Consider the following 23,238-nt stretch of genomic DNA (forward strand, 5'->3'; position numbering starts at 1 on the left):
ATTCTGACATGAAACCTCCCATTATGTTCCATGTCTGAGGTCGCCCTCAAAGTCTTGGTAAAACCTCTGCCAACCTTGCTGTGACCCAGCCAAGAGAAGACAAACATTTGGCAAAAATATCAGATCTACACGCATGTCACATTGTGACGTGCTGTGTGCTTTACAGATCAGCCATTTAAGCCAAAGAGATTCGGTTTAGAGGGGAAAAGGAGCGGCCCAAGTATAGAGCCCTGGGGGACTCCGGTCAACTAATTACAAGGTTTAAGTGGTGCAGCTTCTTTGGGGAGTTCCTCAGAAAGTGTCACAGCAGCAGCACCAAGTGACCATGAGACCCGCAGATTCATAAGCAATCTGTCAAGGCCACAAAATGTGTCCCATGGGATTTTACTTCCCATAATTGCCTCATGCATGCATATAGCCTATGACATAGGCCCTATGTTTACAGTACAAATGAGGAGATGCACTCATTTGGTACAGAGGTAAATGTAAGATGCTGCAAATCCTTATGCCTAATTTATGCTTGGGTGACAGTGTCATGTAACATGTTACTCAATAAAAATGGCTTACGTTGACACTTTTCACAGAAGCATGAATTAGTCTTTAATAACACACATCAAGAAAGCAACATGACTATTGAAAGAGAATTAATGCTTGAATGAAAAAGGTTCCAAAACACCACATCAAAAGATCCTTCTATCCTTTTAAGTATTCTCTAATATGTGCAGAAAGGTGCTTCACTCTCTTCGTTCTTCAAAGGGGACAAATTAAGTCCACAAGTTACTTTCCTCATACTTTTGACATTGTACTTATAAGCATTGGTTCTCAATAATCGGGTTTCGCAATTGGACATGTACTTTCCATTGACCTTGAAGAATGCTAAGTAAATATTCACAAAGTACACAACATTCCTCTATTAAAATCATTCTGTCTGTGATCTGTTACTGTATATCTGTTGATACCACTTACTGATCAAAAACTGATGTCAGTCATATATCTGTTTCTATTCATATGCATAACCTGTGGATGTAGTTGTTACATATTAAAATGCATGCAATATGTGATGCCAGTATACTGAATAACCAGTCCTAACCATTAGGGCATTAGGATGCTACAATCCTTCAGGCCTGATCTTTTCAGTAACTTTTACCAGGTAGACACTGGGCTGTCAGCACGGAACAACAACAGATAACATCTTAGTGTAACAGTGAGTAATCTTGCCTGAGGTCAAAGGAGGCTGAATGTAACGGAGTATCCCTGCATAATATCTCGCCCATGATCCAAGGGCCAATTCCCCTTTGTTTGAGCGGTAGAGGCTTGGCTTCCCACTCGGGAGACCAGAGTTTGAATCCTGGCTGTTACATTAGCATTCCTTCAACTTCTTTCAAGACCCTCCGCCAAGTGCAGTCATCTTTTGAAAATCTGTGCATACCATATCTGAAAAACGGGAAAAAAATAAACTACTGAAAGGCTGAAATAAAATACGTGGAATACAAAATGCATGTGAAAATAATCACACAATGAACCAGAGTTTGCATTGCAATCAATACAAAATAGATGTGGTTTATTCCTTTGGGAACAAAAATGGCAACAACTAAGTGTCACTTCTCATAACCAGCAATATCTACAGGAAAGAAAAACAGCAATAGCTCTTATAATCAATGTCCATTTTCCGCCATGTTAAAACAAAAAGTCCAAATGTAGCTGATACGGTTTGCCTGTGTGTCTGGTTTCTGTCTTTTGTGAACATTAAAACGTGTTCATTCGTGTGTTTTTTTATTTCCCTCACTCAGTCTTCAAGCCTGCAAAGAAAACATCTGTCTGTATGCCTTTCAAATACATGTTTTAAAATGTTTTGTTTACATAGCTTCAAAAACACTGGTGTCTGTACAAATTCCTATGAAAAATAACAACAAGGACAGATCTGAGGAAAAACAAATATGAAAGCTGTCATAGAAGAACCTCAACAATATGCCTGATTGAATCTGAATGTCATTTGTAACCGATGCGTGACACTTTGTTTAGTTCTGTGTCAGTTTGTTTGTCCACAAGACGTTGTGTTGTTACAAAGACAAGATCCACACATAAAATACATCTCCTGAAGAATGACATTCTGTTGTGCACTGTTTTTTTTCTTCTTTTCTGACCTCTGTCTACATTTTATTTTTTAGCTATTTAAAAAATAAAAGAGAAACAGACGCAGATAAAGTAAATTACTAAATGAGTGAGCGTTTGTTGTCGGGTTTTTTGTCACTTGCAGGTAAATCAGCTTAAAGGGTACTTGTTCTTGGTGGTCCAACTGGGTTTCTTTTCTTTTTACAGTCCACAAAGCTTGCTTCAATGTGTGCTTGCCTACACAGTACTTCTACTTCACTGCTGGTAAGGGTTGACAATGGGTGACCTCTGACGTTAGTGCAATGTTTCCCAACTTTCATTGGGAAAACTTTATTTTTTTCCTTTGCTTTTTTCTATGATGTCATCCTGTCTACATTTTGACTAGCCCACTGGGTCATCTTTCTTTTGGGGTTTTAGTACAGAGCTAATGGGCCTGTGTCTTCAGTCCCTCGTAGGCCTCATTTCGCCCTTTAGTTTGGGGGGGCCACATCGACCTCAGTTTCAAAAACGGAGAATCGAGCCGACAAACGGTGGCAATATGCTAAACTAGACATTTAGAGACCGTGCTTCATTAAGCTACTTTAATGTTCTCCGAGTTCTCTGAACTTCCAAACGATTTGTTTCTGTTGGGGTGGACATGTCCAGTTCTTCCTCCAAACCTCTCCAGACAGTTACCACTTCCATAGGCAAGAGCTTGGTGGGATGTCTAAAGAATGTAGGTCACGTTGTCACACACACATACACACAGAGCATCAGACCTCGCTAAGCCACAGCCAAGGACAAAAAGGAAGGGTCGCAGTCCTCGTAAAAAAACGACAAAACATCCACTTAACGGTCCCACCTGTCCCTCTCCTGCGTCTCCGTCTACTCCTCCTCTTCCCTCCATCTTTAGATTAGACTAAATACAGCAGGTTTCGGACGGGATAGAGAGGGAGGAGCAAGGTGGTTGGGTAGGTAACAGCTTCGGGGAGAGGTTGTCCCTGCGTGTGCGAGGGGAGGAGGGGAGGGGAAATTGGTGTGAGAGTGTATGTATGTGTACGAGAGGAGATGCTTGCGTGTCTGTTAGGACTGTTTAAGACGTTTGCGTGGGGGTCCCAGGAAGGGGCACTGCGCGGAGGCCAGAGAGCGGTAGGCCTCGGCAACCAAGTGCGGGTGGGACGCCACCATGGATTTCCAACCTGCCGTCTCCATCACCTCTGCAGCGTGACTGTTTGGTGGGGTGGGGGAGAGGGAGAGAGAGATATATCAAGAAAAATGGAGAAGGAATGGAATGGAAAAAAAAAACTAGATACGTGTGAACAATTATCACTCACTCATCCTATGTTAGCAAAAGAAGTACAACTAGACCCAATAAAGTCAGGTTGTCCTGGTCCCTTCCAAAAGGCAGGACAGGACTTAATTAGAACAGAAAGACCATCCCACAAAGGAACGGACAGATTAAATGTTTTTGGGAGGAAGAAAGAGAGAGAGAGAGAGAGAGAGAGAGAGAGAGATTGAGAAAGCATACAAAAGAGGGCATGTAAGACAGATGGGTACAGTCTGTGAAGATGCATTAAGTGCCGGTGACTCATGCTTGCTTGGTAGAACTCACTAGTTGATGAAGTCGACGGCCTGTGTTTTGAGCTGGTCGGCGCTGTGCAGGTCAGCCAGGATGAGGATCTCGGCAGCGTTCTCCACAGACAGACTGGTACAAAGGGCGTCCTCGCACATGACCTTCAGTCTCTCCAGAGCATACTGGGCCAGAGTAGCATGAGAAACACTTCTTAAACCATTTCCTAAACATAAGTAGCTAAATTCTATGGCGCCTTACAAATAACGTTAAATAGAGAAAAAGATTTAGGATCCTAATGAGGATATCACTAATGATATGCATAATTTCTCAGCAAGGAATTCCTGTGGGTATCAGATGAAAAAACACATAAAAATTGTATGAATTAAAAAATGAAGATGGAAAGGGTGGTTGTGATGGTTCCTTAAGGTTCCGGGAGTCAGATGTGAATCCGGGCCTCGCAGCAAACTCAGCAAAGTTATTTAATTATTTATTTAGAGTGGCCAATTATTTTTACCCTGTTTTTCTCCCAATTTAGCCGTTATGCCAATTAGATCCTCCCACTGCTTGTCACTGCTGTTATACTATACTGCCTCAGCTGCCAATGAGAAGCCCCCAAAGGGAGGATGTAGTTCCTCCATTCTACTCCAAGCGGCGAATGTTCAACAACCCCAGCCCGTAAGAGTACGCACAGTGTCAAATATCACCCACCCCGCCTGGCTTTTCTCCCCCAAACATGGCCAATTGTGTTTGTTTAGACTCTCGGTAAGCCGGGCGCACTGCAGTGGATTTGAAGCCCTACACTCCTACATGGCCCTAGGTGGACAAGTACTTTTACCCCTGTGCAGAATCGTCCACATCGCGACACATCTTAAGAGTTGATTTCTACACCTCTAATAATAAATTACACCACGATCGCAAAACAGAAATCGTATTCACATTCATTAATAGAAACGTGAATCCATATCAAATCACTCTCTCATGCATCGTCTATAAAGGCGTGAGACCCACAAGACAATATCACAATTTTTAAATCTAGATTCTCCGGCATCTTTGTGTCTGTCATCAACACAAACTTTGCAGCCAGGTGCGGTCTGCAATGTGTACATATGATAGTATTCAAGACTCGTTTCAACATGTGCAGAGACACTGTATACTTTGTAGGAGTTTACATTTCATGCTACCTTGTCAGCTGCTGCCAGCAAGTCGTCGGCCATCTTGTCGAGGTTGGGAGCCTTGTCAGTGTAAATGAAGCACATCATCTCTTTGAAAACTTCGGGCTCTACATCATTAATTTCCACACGGTTCTGGGAGTGATCAGAGTAGACAGAAAGGGTTAGTGCCATTGTAGCCTAAACATTTCTTTGGTTTCTCATCATCTCATTAAGTGTCACCTATAGTTTTGTGCTGCAACTGTCGTCTTTTTTGTACAGAATCAACACAGTAAAAAGAAACAACAAAAGTATTCATAAGGCCAGTACAATTTAGTATAAGCAATCAACTAATTGACCATATTCACATGGTGGCCAATTTGCTCGTACGTTAGGGGCAAAATGGCTACAATGGAGATTATTTTATTTCAACAAGCCCAAAACTGAATTCCATCCGAACGGTGTTACAAATCAATTTCCCATTGTTCTTTAGTGCTAAAACACGAACTTTGCAAGGAGGGGAGGGAGGGACTTGCCCTTGGATTTGGGAGAACATTTCAGTGGCATCTCCTGCAATTTCATTTCTCACAGTTAGGAGTGCACAAACGAGAAAAGCAATTCTGTGCTTCGGCAGGTTTGACAGCAAAAGGATGAATCCCATCCTCGCTGTATGACGGGATGATTTCATTTCGCAAGCGTTCCCATTCGCTTTCACCAAATACCTTTCTACCTCCGCAGACACACAACCCATAACTCACTTCAATTCACCCTCAACATCACAGTGAAACTTTTGTAATTGAACCATTGAAGAGCAAACAGAGAATTAATCTGTAAGAGAAGAGAAGGAGATTGGTGTCCACATGGACTCACCTTTTTGCTCTCTTCCATCTCGTGCTCAAACATGGCACTGAAAACAGGAGAACGTGCTGAAAAAGAACAACAGGGAAAGATGACACGGTATGCAAAAACGTGTGTGTGCACACAGTGTGTGTCTGTGTGTGTGTGTGTGTGTGTGTGTGTGTGTGTGTGTGTGTGTGTGTGTGTGTGTGTGTATGTGCGTGCGTGCGTGCGTGCGTGCGTGCGTGCGTGCGTGTCAGTGTCAGTGGGAAAGAAAAACGGAAAGATAGTTTCCAATGTGGTGACTACATAAACCACATATCTTTGTAAGCAGTCTTTCTGTTTTTCAAAGAGAGACATTGAAAGACGTGGTTCTGTATGTTGTCCATACCTGCCAGAATGGCTTTGTGCGCCTGGAACTCCTGGCCGGCCACGCACAGGGAGCAGTCGGTGAAACGAGAGTTCTCCCAAAGGCCCCCCAGCTCATCAGCTAGCCGACAGTCAGGTACTTTCACCATGTTCATTGTGTTCTGGCCAGATATATTGACCGAGTCCTGCACGACGCTCACCTTGGAATAATTCAATATAAAGTTGGCAACAGTTTCATTAAGTCATTACACGGTGACTTTACAGTAATTCACTAATTTTTAATAGCTATAAACAAACCATTAGTTCATATTTAGTTTATAATTAACAAATGATAGTAATTCTTTATTAGATAGGAGACTGTAGAGAGACAAGAGGGCAGTGAGAGAGGAGAGACGAGATGCCAGGAGTCGGATTCAAACCTACGTTTTAAGTCATACGAAAATCTGTTGAGAATTTAAAATCAATAAATCCATTAAGGCAACTGCATATGATGACAGACGGCTTATTTTAATTGACGACAGTGCATTAGACTGCATGCAGATTGTGTGATTCTGTACCATATGTTACCATAGCAACCATGAAATAAAACGACTCACCTACAGCTACGGAGATCGAAAGAGAATGAATTTCGAGAGTGTATACATTGTGTAGGCCAAATAAGCATGGTTTTCATATAGTAAAGATGAAAGTAGGTTTTATTTTGAAGTCTACCTACTGGAAGGCCAGTTACTTTTTTAACTTGATGCTATTGGGGAGAAAGCTAAACTATTCATTGAAAAGAAAAAGCAACTTGAATCAAAGAACCTCTATCGACTAAGGCAGTGTTTCCCAACCTTTTTGGTGCCAAGGGCAAGGCACACCTGCCATAGCCAAAAGATCCCAGGGCACACCTAGATATACGGTGTGCATTGCATATACAGTGTGTGTGTGTGTGTGTGTGTGTGTGTGTGTGTGTGTGTGTGTGTGTGTGTGTGTGTGTGTGTGTGTGTGTGTGTGTGTGTGTGTGTGTGTGTGTGTGTGTGTGTGTGTGTGTGTGTGTGTGTGTGTGTGTGTGTGTGTGTGTGTGTGTGTGTGTGTGTGTGTGTGTGTATGTATGTATGTATGTATGTATATATATATATATATATATATATATATATATATATATATATATATATATATATATCAAAATATTTACTCTCAAGTACACAACATGTAATAAAGAAACCTTGAACATTACAAAATGTCTTTGGCCTACAAATATATAAACTTGGGTCAGTGCTGACTGGAGGAGTCTGATTTCACCTTACCAGAGTAAAAAGTAAAAAGTGCTGGCATTATTGCGGACGCATGCGCAGTTGCCCACTACAGACAGATACCAAAATACTCGCCCCAAAACACAGTCGCCCACCTGGTATTCCTAAACGTAACCTCAGTAAACTATGTCTAAACCTAAGCTTATTCCTAAACGTACCATCAGTAAAACTATGCCTAATCCTAAACTTATTTCTAACCTTATCCTCAGTAAAACAAATACAAGAACCGCTGGTCCGCTAAAACAAATGGGGGTTGTCTGGCAGTCAGACAACATCGCCGCAGCTTGCGAGTGAACAGATCATCTCCGTGGAGTAATTAAACACCACAAACTACACGGATTACGTTCACACTAACACCCTGGAGCGATTTAGAAGCACTTTATTAGAAATCTAACACTTATGTTGATTTAACTTTAGTACATGTGTTTTATTGTTGGACATTCATCATGGCAGGTTATAAATATGGGCTTTTGACAGGCCCTCTTCGCAGGTAAGGCGTTCAGGTCCGCCGTATCGGCCCGTTCCGACCCACTTTCACCCCTGAGTACCTGCCAGGCGAGTACAGGTGATGGCCCCATGAAGACAAAGCCACACATTTGCATTTGTATGTGCGAGGGTCGATTCACTGGATGTGTGTCCGCGACGGACGATTAGCCAATGGCTCAAGGCAGCAGCAGCCCACGACGCATCTATTGTTCTGGGGCGAGGGGGTTGATTTCTTCCTTTTTCATTCTAAATTTTACACGGCACACCTAGCATTCGTTCGCGGCCCAAAAAAGGTCCGCCTGCCGCGGTTGGGAAACGCTGGACTAAGGGGTCTCTCGACTGACTATTCAAATCGTCAACTTTCAGGGGGCACCTAGATGTTTTTTTAAAGCTTTAGTGTGCTGGCAAAGTCGGTAGCAAAATGGATAATAAAGCAAGGGAACTAAATTGCATCAACTATTGATATGAATTAGGCTGAGCAAACACCAGCACAGAACAAAGAGTACACACATGTCTCTGCATATCTGAATAGCTTGCTAAGAGTCTGAATAAAACTTTTCAATCTACACAAAGGTGGGCGGAGTTTACCTCACAGAAGAGAGTGAGCTTGTCGTCTGGTAGAAGACCATTGGCTTCGTCCAACAGGAAGTCTCGGCGAATGAACTTCTTGAAGCCCCAGTCTTTCCCCTGAACAAAGCGATACGCTCTCTGGCTCTCTGCGCACAAAGACAAAGACACACAGCAAGTATGAAAAACACACACACACAAAAAGAAGCATTCAAATAAATCTATGCAACTCTTTAAATGCAGTTTGTAAAGAAGATCTATATTTTAAAAAATCTGTGCGATTTGAGTCTGAAACTGAGGCAAAAACAACTAAACAATACCATTTAAAAACATTTAAAATTTGAAATATGAGACTTATTTTCATGAAGGCTACTGCATAGACGTGACGGTCATCACCACTCGCTGTAGACTGAGCTAGCTGCCTCGTTCAAAAGTTTATTTCCAGTACAACAGCTCGAACAATGTACTCCATGGCACCAGAGGCACAACACTTGCAAGGGTTCTAAGCGTAACATTTTAAGTCCTTATTGAGAGATTAAAACAACCAGTTTTATTGCAATTTAAATTATTATTTTCTTCTGTTTAATTTTTTTATGTCGAAATTTTACTGAAATTGAACCAAAACCGTGACACAGATTTTGTTGAATAATCGTTTATATAATCATGTACCAAATTTGGACCCAAACAATTAATACATTTGGACCCAAATAACTGCTCTATAGTAGTTAACATCTAAGACCCAGACAAAATAAAGAAACTAGTACCAACCCACAATGACTCACTCACCCATGGCTTTGGTCTCCTCTCCCTTGGCGTTGAGGATGGAGAACTTGAACTTGGCGCGCACCTCAGCCTTGGGGCAGCTGACCAGCAGCAGGTAAAGAGACAGGTAGTCTTTGCTCTCTTCATCCAGACCTTTGGGATTCACACGCAAACACCTGGGGTGGGGTGTATAGAGTAAGATAGTTAAGCCGGAGTTAGTATAATTGAGCACCGAAAATAGTAGATCTACAAGCTCACAACGCGTCGGAGCGCATTGTGAGCTTATACATCTGCCATTTTCAGTGCGTCCCACCAGCGTATACATAAATCAGGCTTTAGCAGAATGTGATAAACAGCTAAAGTGGCATGAACGTCCAGATTACATTTTGAACAGTGTTTTACAATTTCATAGACAAACATTTAGTGCTGCTACAACCAGTTTGCTTGGCCAGTGAGGTACTGCACAATGACACATCATTTGCTTACTCGATAAATGTTGGGGTATTAACCATAATAGTGACATTTTTTGGGGGGCTCAGATAAGGTTTTCTGGAGGCTTTGTTTTGCCTGAAGGTTCACCTCTGCCTCTCACTCTAATTAACTCAAGCTAAGAGCCTTTGACTTTCTGTAAGCTGATTTCAACTGTCTGCCTGTAATCCACTACATCACAGCCATAGGCTCTCGGTTAGCATGACAATCAGAAGACATTTTTTCGTTTGCCGAGAAAAATTAAGAGATGAAAGTCGGAGGCAGTTTCTTATGTTCTACTTGTTCTATGCCAATTTTTCTATAAAAACGTTCACATCAAGGACCCCCAAGTGTATAACACCAGGTGCACCTGATTCAAATAAATTGAATTATTAGGCCAGACCTACACAAATTTGAAAATATTTTGTGCCAGGGACAGCCATACGTCCAGAATTCTATTACTATCTATTGTACTATGAGACGATAACAGTGTTGAAAGTGAAACGTATCATCTGAAGGCACTTATACATTGGGCTAACTAGCCAGTGAAATAATAGTGAAATTAAACTGTTCCTCATTATCCTGGGGATCCCACTCAAGGACCCCTGGGGTCCACAGAACCCATTTTGAGAACCAATGTTCTATGCGATGGAATATCATGTTCAAAGCTGAAAGAATAAACCAAATAAGGCTCCATCAGATAATGAAAGTCACTCACCATTTAAGCTTGTCATTGGCCCCAGAGGAGAAGGTGGAGCTCTTGATGACTTCTCCCATCTCCTCACGACAAAAACTGAAGTTGTTGATGGTCCACATGTAGGAAAACTTTACCACTTTTATCTGGGGGGGGGGGGGGGGGGGGGGGCGAACAAATGGAGAGCACAACATTCCTACATTTAGAGAAAGTATACATTGAATAAGGAATCTTAAGTTTATGACAGCAGCGTCACTGACGAGCTAACTGCTGATCACCATAAAAAAAACAACAGCACAATCCAAAATATATCAGTACATTTAGACATTCGAGGCTATCAAATCTAGAGAATTTGTGAGATATAGGTCAGAAAGAAGAATGTCAATAAAATGTGTGAACATTATTAATTACTCCTACATTTCTGTGATGCTCTAATAAGGTTTACATGGGCATGTCATAATAGACAGGAGAGAAAATATGTAAAAGAAAAATCTAAAATATCAAGAATAGCAGATCTACAAGCTTCGCATCACGACGCGCTGTGCGCTTGTGCACTGGGGTCACGCGTGCGTTTGCCTCACCTGAGTGTAGCACCAGCTCTCGGCCACGGGCCCGCTGGACATTTCCGCCGGGGGAGGGGGACTCGGGACTCTTGACATCGCCAGGGTGACAGCAGGTGTGTGTAAATGGGGTGGGGGGGTTGTTAGAGGGCTAGGAGGAGAATCCTTCACTTCCAGGCAGCAACGTCCACTCCTCCACCCACCCACCTGCGTCACGATCACGCCAGATGGAAGCGGGATTCACCCTGGAAAAGGGACGACATTTTGAGTAACCCGCCACACTAGGAAAACACGTCACAGGAAATTAAGGGATGTGGCCTGACTTTGCCCAACGCCTCAGACGAGTTCCCTGAACTTTTCTTGAAAATACAAAACTCATTGTGATTCAGGACGCAGGCACTGTGTATCTCATTAATCTAGTTCAGACTCAATATCATTTCAATTCATCTTGGCAAACAGTGAATGAGACAGAGTGTGTGGCCTCAGCCTGCTACTGAGCGGCTTTTGGGCTCGGCTCGGGCTAGATGAATTGTCCCTGACCCACCGGGGGACAGCAGGCAATCAATGGCCCGTAACCGTTCCAGGATCAATAGCCGCCGCGATGGCAATTAAGTCCCCAAATTAACTGTAAATAAACAAGGCGGAGAACTGGCTCGTTGGAGGTGTCTGTGCGTGTGCGTGTGTGTGTGTGTGTGTGTGTGTGTGTGTGTGTGTGTGTGTGTGTGTGTGTGTGTGTGTGTGTGTGTGTGTGACCAATTCTGTGCCTATGGAAACAATGTTATGCACACACAGGTCTGCCAAACAGAGTTTTGTAAATTAACTCATGTACGCGTGCATGCGCACACACATACAATTGTCCAACTATCTCCCTGGTGTGGGGGTTTGAGTCAAAGAATAATAAGGAATTCAGATAAACACAGAATGCTTTGGAACTTTGAGGTTTGGGGAAATTTAAGTAAAAGGAATCCATTTCCCTTTCCCAAATGTGTGTTCCATGTCCTCCGCGTGCTCATGTGCATGCTACATACAGTAACACCGCTTGGGTGCACCTGATTTGCTCAGTATCTCCATGGTGGCACAAAGTTCACTGTTCAACTTTAAATGATCCATTCTTGACTAAAATAAGTAAAGAATGGAATGGGAAATGGCAGGAATATTAATTCAAAGAGGCCAGTGCAGTACCAATAGAATTTAAAAATTACAATGGCTACACTTTGGTAAGCTGTGAGAAAAGCACATTTACAAATTACCTATTATATGGATTATACTTTTTAATTTTTTATAACCATGTACATAACATGTGGACATATAATAATAGCCTTACACTGGAAACTGCTTCACTCATGTAGGCTATAACACTGATAAAGAGCAAAAACCTTTCTCACCTGGAGTTTAACGCAATAACTAGTTTAACTATTATTTTGGTGACAAAGATGTCTGCCTCCCATCTCTAGGCCCACACGTACTCCAGAGTCTACAACCTAAGGCTTAGCCTTGGGCTATTTGATACTCACTAGCCACTACTTCTTAGGACCTAAGCAGTAATGAGTATCAAATGGGTAAGGCAAACTGAAAACTTGAAATGAAATTACTACACAAAAAGGCAAAATATTCCCCTTTTGTTTTGGTGACCGTCAGAGCTCTAAGGATGGTTTTGTCGGTATGTCGGTCAGTCCAAAACTTTTGTCCCAACACTCAAACTACTGGTTTGACTGCCTTAGAAGTTGCTGTGCACCTTCATGCCTACCGATTTTGTTGACCTTATGGCTTTTCCTCTGGCACCACCCTTAGGCTACAATTTGAACACAAGATATCTTAAAATATAATTGGTAGATTGCCATGAAACTTATTGTGTGCATCCATGCTCCCTGTAAGATGATGAACCCTAGGCCTTTGAGTGACAAAGTCAATGAAAGTAAAAGCTGAATTTAAGTCCTCTCATCACTACACAAACATCTAGGTCTGTAAGCTAGACAAATGGTCCCTGTCCGACTCCCAAAGGCAAAAGTGAAACAAAACAAGTCTTTTACATGAATGTGTGAATAACCAACCATACAGTATTGGTAATTATACAACTATTTCTCACAGTCTCACACTTTTTAGGAACTGTCTAGCTGCGGTGCAACTGCTTTGAAAACATAATGTTGACATGAACACAAACGGTTTTGTCCAGCAGCCAAACTTTAAGGAGTTTCAGAGTTCGGCTATCCCAAGCTTGCGTTCCAGCCACCAGCTCTACTTGACTAGACAGTAGCAGATATCCTCATCCTCAGTCAAGGCATGAGACTACTAAAATAAAAGCCCTGTCTTCCACCAAAATCAAGTAATCATGAAATGTACCACTTCATTCAACCACATTATTTGGTTGCTATTGTACCTTGCCCTCATCCAGGGCCGGACTGGGACCAAAATTCAGCCCTGGCATTTTGCGTAAATAATAATTGGGCTGCGCGGCCTGGAAATGACCGTAATAATCCTAAAACGGGAGCAGAAATATTTTTCCAAAAAAAACAAATTTCTTTTTTTTTTTGGGGTGGTCCACCGGCCCAGCGTCCCACCGGGCATATGCCCGGTATGCCAAATGGCCAGTCCGCCCCTGCCCTCATCTCCTCACAATTACAAAAAGGGTTAGTCCAATCTCACTCGAAACGGTCTAGAGAAACTCTCATTAGCCAAATTTCAATAAACTTCCATCTGCGACTGCAAGGACAGGTTCGACTGAGATTATGCCCAAACGTACACAGGTACTTTTAAAAAATCATTTTCCTAGTTCATTTTCAAGAAAATTCCCATCAACACGAGCACTTTTATTAAAAAAAATCGCTGTCCACATTGAAACTAAAAAAATGCAGCTATCAATCATCACGGGACTGTCTACTGACAGGGGGTCAAAAACTCTAATCTCTAGACATGGGCTGCATGTCATCATGAGATATACACAGTATCTACACAGATACACTGAACGGACTTGGATATACATGTACCTTAATATTATAATATGATGTGAACTACAAATAACAAGAGCCCAGAGAACAATATGTGATATGTGACATGTCTTATTTTATTTTGAAATCGATTATTTGACCAAGTTTAACTTTTCAATCATTCAAATGTGTTTATTAATACACTTGTCTAACCGTCTCTCAATGACTTCAATACATTCCAGCTCCAGTTTGCCTCCCAAAAACGTAATGTTATCTCTGTCCTCCTTTATGTAGCCTTGTCACAATCCACTACCAGAATAAAACCGCTGACGTCTGTGCCATCTGTTCCTTAATATTGTGGAATAGTAACTGTACATTTATGTGTAAACGTGTCAAAAGTCCTATTAGTAATGTTAGAACCAACACTAATAGACTATTTTATCCACGGCCACCATTATGTAATCCTGATGTAAACAAAGGTGATAATGGCGTCAGGAGTCCGAGGACATGACGTCACAAGCAAAAAACACTGCACGCATGCGCATACTATGATGTGGCAGCCTAAAACTAAATCTTCACTGTGGCCGGAGTATTGGAATTTGGCTATTGGAATCAGTGGATATTTAATTATTAGCCAGCACGAGCAGCTCACTCATGGGGTGTGACCGTGTGGCTAAACTGTGATTGAGTGGTGACAGGACTAGAGACCTTCTGTGTTTTTCAGAATGTGTGTGAACCAAAATAAAACAATGTATATCCATCAGCAAAAGTGAAATACAAATGTATTGCCTGAGTTATGTGCATTCCACAAAAAGAAAAATTACAGAAATCAACAATCTTTTATTGGCGTAACGTTACTTGCTGCAGTAGCCATGTTTGTTTCACTGGGTAGTAGTATGGACATTATTGATGTGAGCACCTGGGCGAGCTCCTATACCTCGCTATGGAAAGTGTCCTAAACATACCATCAGCGGCCCCTATCCAGTCCATCCACTTTTCACTTCAACATTCTCCAGGTTCTCTTTTGAGAAAGTACGGCTTGGATCCAAGGTTACAAAAGGGTTAAAAACCATCTCAGGCTCACAGAGGCACAATACAATCACAGAAGCCGTTTGACCAAAGATATCTGACATCAAAAAACACAATGAGCAACAAAGACATTAAGAAAAGGGCAATTTCAACAAAGCAACATTAAGCAACAAATATGCAGCCCTAGACCAAACATATTGGGGCTAAAAAGGCAGTCTCTTGCTAAATGGTTTCCTCTACTACCACAGACCTATCATTTCACAACAATTCTGAGGGTTACAATAAGATTTGAATGCTGGCCAAAATAAGTGTCATTCCCAGGGTTACGAGACACATAATTCAGAGTCATTGTTAACTCATCTGGCAACAAAGGTATACAGCTACTACATAGCCCTGATTCTACACTGTTCTAACTGGACAAGGACAAATGACCCGGTCCAGCACATGGTCTCAATACAATGCCAGATTTATGAGCACTTTTCATTTTGCGGCAAGGTCGGTAGCTAAGTGATGGACTGGATTGTGTCCCCCACCCACGCACACACTTAACGAAAAAGAAAAAAATATCAGCTCTATATAACACCAGTCCGTCTCTTTCTGTCCTCTCATACACTCAATCTGTGGCCAATCTTTTCCACCATCCTACAGTGCTCAGCTCCATTTCTTTCTCTCTCACACACACACACACACACACACACACACACACACACACACACACACACACACACACACACACACACACACACACACACACACACACACACACACACACACACACACACACACACACACACACACACACACACACACACACCCCCCTTTACTTCTTCATCCATAAATTCAATTTAGGTCAAAAGGCAGGGTGATAAATTCTGGTAGCAGTGAGCTGGGGCTTTCTCCTGCTGATGATTGAATTGCAGGGCCAGCACCACACTGACAGCAAGGCCAACAGACAGTCAGAGGTGAGTTGTATTACAGCACCGCACTGACAGCAAGGCCAACAGACAGACATAGAGGTGAGTTGCATTACAGCAGCCCAGCTGTGTGTATACTGTGTGTCCAACGTCTCACCCTAATTTATGTCCGGACATTTAGGCTCATCCAACTTGACCAGCGGAAGTTATTCAATCACTTCTTGAACTAGGTTACCGGATTCATACCATGCTCTCACACAGAATAGCTGCACAATGGTAGCTTCCTTAGGGCCTTGTACTCAAGACACTGTTCAATAAATCTAATGGAAAACATCATAAGAAAGTGGTGGAGTGGGGTGGGTCTTCCTGATTCTTGGCCATCGCCAACTGGCAAGACAGAGTGAAGTGATGGCAAAAAGAGGCAGCGAGCGACAGAGGAAGGAAATTAAACGTAAGGTAAAAGACAGCGAATGGGAGAGCAGATGGGGAATAAAAGATGTCCCACTGGTCTGCAGAGAAATCGAAAGAGATTGCAACAACAGGAGGAAAGATAGAAAAGGTATGAGGGAGAAATCATTGCAACAAGAGGAGGAAAGATAGAAAATGTATAAGGGAGAAATATCAAAGACTGATTTGAGAACAAGTGGTCAACGACAGCAGGGGTGCTGGAGAAATATCTTCCATTGCCGCAAAAAATGGCTTGTGGGGTGGAAAACTATAAAACTATTTACCACCTCTTTTCTCTGGTCATAAGCAGATATGGGCATATTGGAAAATATGACCATATCCAGCTCAGAAAACATGCCTGAAGTATCTTTTATTCTGGGCCAACAACAACAACCAAAAACATTAGATCTACATAGGCAAATTAATGGACTATTTTCACAGGTAAACCCAGTTGAAGGAAAAAACGTTACATGTGGATATGTGTCATTTGGGACTTTCTGCATGCCAGTATGAAGTGAACTGGGCACAAGCTTTCCATGCTGGCACACAGTAACATCTAAACAAAATTCCTGCTATTACCTTCAGCTGTGTTTATCCATCAAAATGTCTGCTGTGAAGAGTCTACTCACTATATACTGACATACCCAACTGCTGTATTTAGCCATTAAGATCCTATATAGGTTATATAGGAGTATAGGGTGGTCAGTTTTCAGACCGCAAACCAGTAATGATTAAAGAGAAAAAGGTCTAAAGTGTCTTTAGTGCCCCTTGACAACGATTCATATTTTAACCCATTTAGACCTGAGGCCAATCCGAAAAACGCCTTCTAAATTCGGACCTAAGTTTTTCACTTCAAATATTTATTCAACAATTACAAAAAATGTATGTTGCTATATACTGTACATAGCAACAACTACCCAAAAAGGGGTTCCCAGATTGAAAGTTATAGTTACGCAGTCTAAATGGGTTAAAAAGGACAAAAGGTAATTTTATATATCACCATTTGTACAGTCTGCAGAGCATATCACAACAACATTTCACTGCACGTAATTGTATAAGTGAGTGACAAATAAATCCTCTTTGAATTAAATATTTCAATTACAAATTCCAGGAAGACCAACTATGAAAATAACAATGCTCCAGACAGTTCAGCTTTGAAAATATTGATTGTGTTAAGAATCAGCAGACGGAACCCCGACAGCAACATCGGCTACTTCAGATCAATACATGCTACAGTAGGTCTTTTTTGCGGCCACAGAAATCGACCAATTACGTAGTTGCAGTTTTGAGCAAGATTTAGATTGCGCAAGTTTAAGCTTGTGAGCATGTTGCATGCTCAATCTACCTACATGTCACGTTGCGATATCAGGAAGTCTTTCTTGCAAGTGTGACATTTTGGACAAACTGGAACTAGGCCCATTTTTGACATGTTGAGCAGCTCCAAACTTCAGAATGTGATCTGAAGACACACACTTAAACAGGAATTAACAAATGGAAATAAAAGCAAGACTAGAGGATTCATCAAAAAAGAACTGGCGCTGTACATAAAAAAAGAATAAAAATGGAATAGATTTTTTGGAATATCTGATTCACTACATCTACTAAATTATACAGTAATTACAATGCAAATTATCCTACATCTAGACAGAATACCATGTGGCACTGTATCAATTTGGGGGGATATTGCAATAAATTGGGGACAAATTGCCATTTCAAAAATCAATCTCTACTCAAGATTAAATAGTGGAAAATAAAGAGGAATTGCAGGTGGCAATTTCCAGGGGGAACGAAAAAATTGCAACCCCTGTCTAAGTGTCAGCGAACACAATGTCTATCTCCAAGGCTTTGGTCTTCAAGGACTGAGGTAAGCCATGGACACAACCTTAAAACTATAATTGGTACAGGGGCCAGGGATCGATTGCACGGCGTGGCTTGGGCCTCTATGAGAGCGATTTCATATTCTGCCTTTGCTTGTTGTCCTCCTCCCTTCCTAAAAACTCAATCTCAGAGCGGTATGAACTATTGATTTTGCTACCGTGATCAGTGTGCCTCCTCCACATCCCTGACTTTGTGCAGCCCCACAATTCCATTGAAGGGGATTTGAGGGGGGGGCAAAAAAGCATTAGCACCCAAGCTTGACCTCTTGCCTGTACTTCCTTGCTAAATCCCCTTCACCTCACAATGTGGGGCAAGACAGGGAAGGGAGGAGGGACTTCAATGAATATCTAATGTCTCCAGTCACCTTCTATATGATACTATTACCAACAGGCCAACTTTCACCAAGATGTTACATTTGACCTCCGAATTGACCTCCATGGGCAGAAGCTCACTGTCTGCCACTAGTCTAGTTATTAAAATAAAGCTGCAAACGAATCTTTGGGCCTATGTGGGGAGAGGTAGAAATACCACTACACTGACAGTGCTTGCAATTTCTATTTTTGGTTATGTGTAGGTGTGCAAGTTGTTCTCCCTTCTTTAACAAGAATGGCTTTACATTCTCCTTACACTCAAGAGTTGTGGTGGACCAGTCATAGAAAAAAAAAAAGCGCCTTATCTGTAAGCAGAAGTCCTCAGTGGACAGAACAGGCTTTACTTGAGGTCAATGGGAAGGCAATACTTATGCACAATGAATGGGTAACGCACAAGAGGTGGTCAGGTAATCTTACTTGTTATGCAATTGTTAACAGCTTTCTATGTAATGATACACTACCACCTCTTCATCATTCTTCTAATAAGATAAGAGATTAAGATTGCACCTTATTGATCGAGCAGGGAGAATTCAATCATTACAGCAATCAAGAATCAAGATACATTGGATATATGCAGGTCAGATGGATGCATAACGGTCCATAAAAACAACCTGGTATAATGAACACAATTAATCAGTACTTATACACAGTGACATCATGTGCAGTATTCCCTTCATCATGGGACAAATATACATCAGCACTGCTCTGGTTATGAGATATCGCCAGTGCAGTGTAGTAATACATAATAGTGGATTAACAAGTGCGTACTATTAATATATCTACAGAAGTGCTAAATCCAGTAGTATAAACTGTGCAAACAAAGTAACCAATGTCTTCACAGGGGCGACCTGGCGGCTCCCCTGGTAAGAGCACATACCACATAAACAAGACTAAACTCCTGCCCGGGTTCGAATCCGACCCGAGGCTCTTTCCTGCATGTCTCCCTCTCTCTGTCCCACCTTACGTCTCTATCAAAATAAAGCAGAGATGCTGATATATTCTCTTCAAAACGAATGTCCTCAAATTAAAATTATCAACAGTGTGCAAACGTACGCTAAAAGTGTCCAATCTGACATATTACCTGTACAACAGCAGTGAGCAATATAGATGCTTAAATACATATACCTATCACAACATCTAGTCTAAAATCAGAATAAATGTGCTAAATAGAACATAGCTTTAAAACCAAACAGTTTAGTAAAAAGTGTTCAGCCATAGAGGATTAAGCCACTTAAACCCTAGTTGTCCAGACAGTCACTCAGGGCTCTATACAAGGCCCCCTCCTGTTTTCACTCTACACTAAACATCTTTGCAGAAAATAGCAAATCTACAAGTTCACAACACATCGCAATGTGAGCTTGTAAATCTGCAATTTTGGACAAATTGCTTCAGAATAGGGATGCTAGGGTTCATGTTGGTTAAATGTGTCTATTAAGAGGGAAAGCGCTTTCACCACAGTTACTGGAGTGAATCCAAAACCACTGAAATGCTTACTGCAAAAATACAATACAATTGAAGCTCTGGTAAATGATTACAGTCAACAACACTATACTTCCCATTGAAATATATATTAATGTTGTCTAGTATGAGAAAGAACTCATATCTAGTTATACCATAGATTATGAATGAATAATTACTGAACTATGTTACCAGTTATGCCAGCAATTTATAATTAGATAGTTTGTTATTTAAAATCCAGGTCAGATGGATGCAAACTTGCAAAGTGTGTTCTGCTGTGCTTTCAATTCATTTCTTGCGCACTGTGCACACTAACCCATGTAAATCTATGCAAACTACTACCACCTTTATTTTTAACAACCATTCCACATCCTCTCTCTCAAAACTTAGATGATGTTTGCCATTTTGTAATTTAAATCAGCAATGTCCAAATCCATATAATCTAATCAACCAGTGTCACTGAATTTTACAATAACTAAAAGATAGCATGGCATATTGTACAAGGGACATTTTTTATTTCAAATTATCTGGGGGGGGGTTTCAGTCCAAGTTCTCAAATCATACTGTAGCACTGCACGGGGGACATGGTGACACTATCCACTCATTTTATCAACTAGAATCAAAACCACCCCAGTGTTCTTTTTGACATGTTTCAACTATAATGTAGACTATTGGTTCACTAACATAACCAAACCAAACCAATCCAGGCACATCTAATGATAAAGCCATCTATGTCTCTGCTGTAGGACCTTTTGACAAGATGAAACTTTGACACATTCATCATGACTACAATATGACCCCACCCCCCAACAACACATACCCAATACATTCTAATTCTAAGCCACCTGCACTGTGTATTTTTTCACCCAATACATTCTAAGTTAGAAAGCTACTGCTGATACAATACAATAAACTACTAACTAGTGTATTTACACTGCTTATACCCAGTACAATATAAGCAACTAATACAGTGTTTAAACTGCTGATACCCAAGACATTCAAAGCTACTGTGTTGCTACTAGTACTGCATATTATCTATGGTATTCGTAGTAGTTCTGAACCAGGATGAAACAGGTATCATTTATAGCTGGGCTTGAGTCAACTGACTGCCAACTCTTTCCAACATGTCAAACCATCTCAATGAGGAATACATTTCAAATCTTTCTATTTGATTTGACAACTATGTGTCTATTAAACCAGTGGTTCTGAACCTTTTCAGCCCCCCCCCACAAAAAAAATAAAAATCATATTTGAACCCCCCCACCCTAACAGGCACTTGGAATTGTAGGAGCTGGCCATTACATTTAGTTTGACTTGGTTCCACAGATAAATATTGTGAAAATAGCAGATCTATAAGCTCACAATTGTGAGCTATTTTCACAATGTTTCCCTCTTTCTTATTATTTGACAATTTGGCCATGTTTGACCAGTTCTTATAGTATAGTTTGTTGATCACTTTTGATGCAGTGGTGGTCTTTTGTAATTTCTTCTTTTTTTATTGTATTTGAAAAATGTCTTAAAAGTCCTTACATTGCCACTTTAATGTCATCTGGGGACCCCCCCCCCACCCTAAAAAAACATGTGGGGACCCACAGGTTGAGAACCACTGTATTAAACCATGGGCTGTCTATTTAAATCTGCCAATTGACTGTTATTAACCATGCACACAGTCAGGAAGCAACAGTAGTGGAAATTACGTGTAGCACTGCTGATGGGTTAGCTAACCCCTGTGTTGGTGCTACTTAGCCCTGTCGTGAGGTTGAAGCTGAAGCAAACACATACACACACACAAAAACACAGAACGTGAAATGGCAGCAACACAATGCATGTTAGAAACCAATACAGCACTAATTACACTGTAGCTTTGACCACACAGCCAGCATGGCAACACACTGCTGTTATGTTTATCGTCCCAACTCACCTCTTTACATTTAAATGTATCGTTACTTGTGTGTGTAGGGGAGCTTCTGTTGTTGTTAGCATCCGAAGCTAAGCTGGTTGCTGCTGCTGGAGTGGTGGAGTGTGGAGAGCTGGCAGTGTCGACCATGTTGTTGCGGTTGGAGCGCCCCCTGCCGCGCTGGAGTGACGTGACAACATCGATCTCACGCCTTGCTTACGTGACAGCAGTGGTGGATTTTATTTGTTTACTCAAGTAAAAGTATCAGTACTGCAATGTAGATATGATAGACTTTGTTAAAGGTAGAAGTCCCGTATTGAAAATGTACTTGAGTAAAATTACAAAATGGCATCAAAATATATTTAAAGTACCAAAAGTAAAAGTAGCCCTACTTATTAGACAGAATGTCCTATTTCAATCTTTTGAAAATAGCAGATCTACAAGCTCACAATGCATTGCATCACACGCATTGTGAGCTTGTAGATCTGCTATTTTGAAATGATCAAAATGTATATAGGGCTGAATTGGTGTATGGTTTTGTAATAATCAAAATCGTAGAAGAAAGAGTAGAAGAAAAAGTATTGGAAATTGGAAATACTTTAGTAAAGTAAGTACCTCAAAATTGTACTTAAGTACAGTAGGCTACTTGAGTAAATGTACTTAGACTAAGTACATTTACTCAAGTACTGTATTTAGTTACTTTACTCCACTGCCTACATGACACACAACATGAACCACCACCAGAACAGATATTTGCATCAGTTGGTTTGCGAATGACGACCTTCAGGTTATACAACAATGGTTCATAGTGGTTTATAGTGCTTAATTGAATTGCTATTAAATGTATCTTAATTTAATCACCAGGATGGATGAGTTATAGCTGTGATTTAATTACGACGTGCCAAGATCAAAGCGCAAAGACTGATAACGGATAAGGGTTTGTTTAATTTGTCTCTAGACGGAATTAATCTATGGACTCATCAATTAACTGAGGCTTCAAGTTCAATTCCACGAATCCACTTTTCTTCCTACTCAGTGGACTCAGTAGTTAAAATAATGAAAGTACCAAAAGTAAAAGTACTAATTTGGCTAATTAACCCTAACCCCATTTCAAAAGTTTTATAACATGTGTACAAATCTTTTGAAAATAGCAGATCACAAGGCGTTGCATCGCAAGGCATTGTGAGCTTGTAGATCGGATATTTTCAAATGGCTGAAATGTATTTGGGCTGAAGAAGTGGTTTGAAGTTTTTAAATAATTGTAGTGGAGTCAAAGTATTTTTGCCTCTGAGATGTAGTGGGGTAGAAGTAAGTACAGAAAATTGGAAATACTAAGTAAAAAGTAAAAGGAAATAGCTCAAAATTGTACTTAAGTATACAGTAGGCTGCTTAAGTATACAGTAGGCTACTTGGGTAAATGTAAATTTCTTCATTGCAGTATTGATACTTATAGCCTACTTAAAGTAAAAC

The 23,238-nt window shown here is 41.1% G+C and overlaps 1 protein-coding gene across 1 annotated transcript; it reads right to left on the reverse strand.

Annotated features, from left to right (window-relative positions):
- Positions 1-1,528: 1,528 nt before the first annotated feature.
- On the reverse strand, positions 1,529-21,884 carry LOC311060358 (speckle-type POZ protein). Its single transcript, XM_084078515.1, has 10 exons — positions 21,793-21,884; positions 10,872-11,095; positions 10,315-10,436; positions 9,153-9,304; positions 8,388-8,515; positions 6,041-6,218; positions 5,683-5,738; positions 4,846-4,968; positions 3,704-3,846; positions 1,529-3,319 (listed from the first exon to the last, which is right to left on the reverse strand). The coding sequence occupies exons 2-10, from the start codon at positions 10,947-10,949 to the stop codon at positions 3,175-3,177; spliced, it is 1,125 nt and encodes a 374-aa protein (XP_083934641.1). The 5' UTR covers positions 10,950-11,095; positions 21,793-21,884; the 3' UTR covers positions 1,529-3,174.
- Between the last annotated feature and the right edge of the window lie 1,354 nt (positions 21,885-23,238).

This window comes from Gymnoscopelus microlampas (assembly GCF_963454915.1).
Source record: "Gymnoscopelus microlampas genome assembly, chromosome: 14".
Classification (NCBI taxonomy): Eukaryota; Metazoa; Chordata; class Actinopteri; order Myctophiformes; family Myctophidae; genus Gymnoscopelus; species Gymnoscopelus microlampas.

Excerpts from the sequence above, each read along its gene's own strand:
- LOC311060358 (XM_084078515.1), bottom strand. The coding sequence starts at position 10,949 with ATGTCAAGAGTCCCGAGTCCCCCTCCCCCGGCGGAAATGTCCAGCGGG. Across the intron at positions 10,437-10,871 it reads AGAGCTGGTGCTACACTCAG|ATAAAAGTGGTAAAGTTTTC; the intron begins GTGAGGCAAACG and ends CCCCCCCCCCAG. Across the intron at positions 8,516-9,152 it reads AGAGGAGACCAAAGCCATGG|AGAGCCAGAGAGCGTATCGC; the intron begins GTGAGTGAGTCA and ends CTTTGTGCGCAG.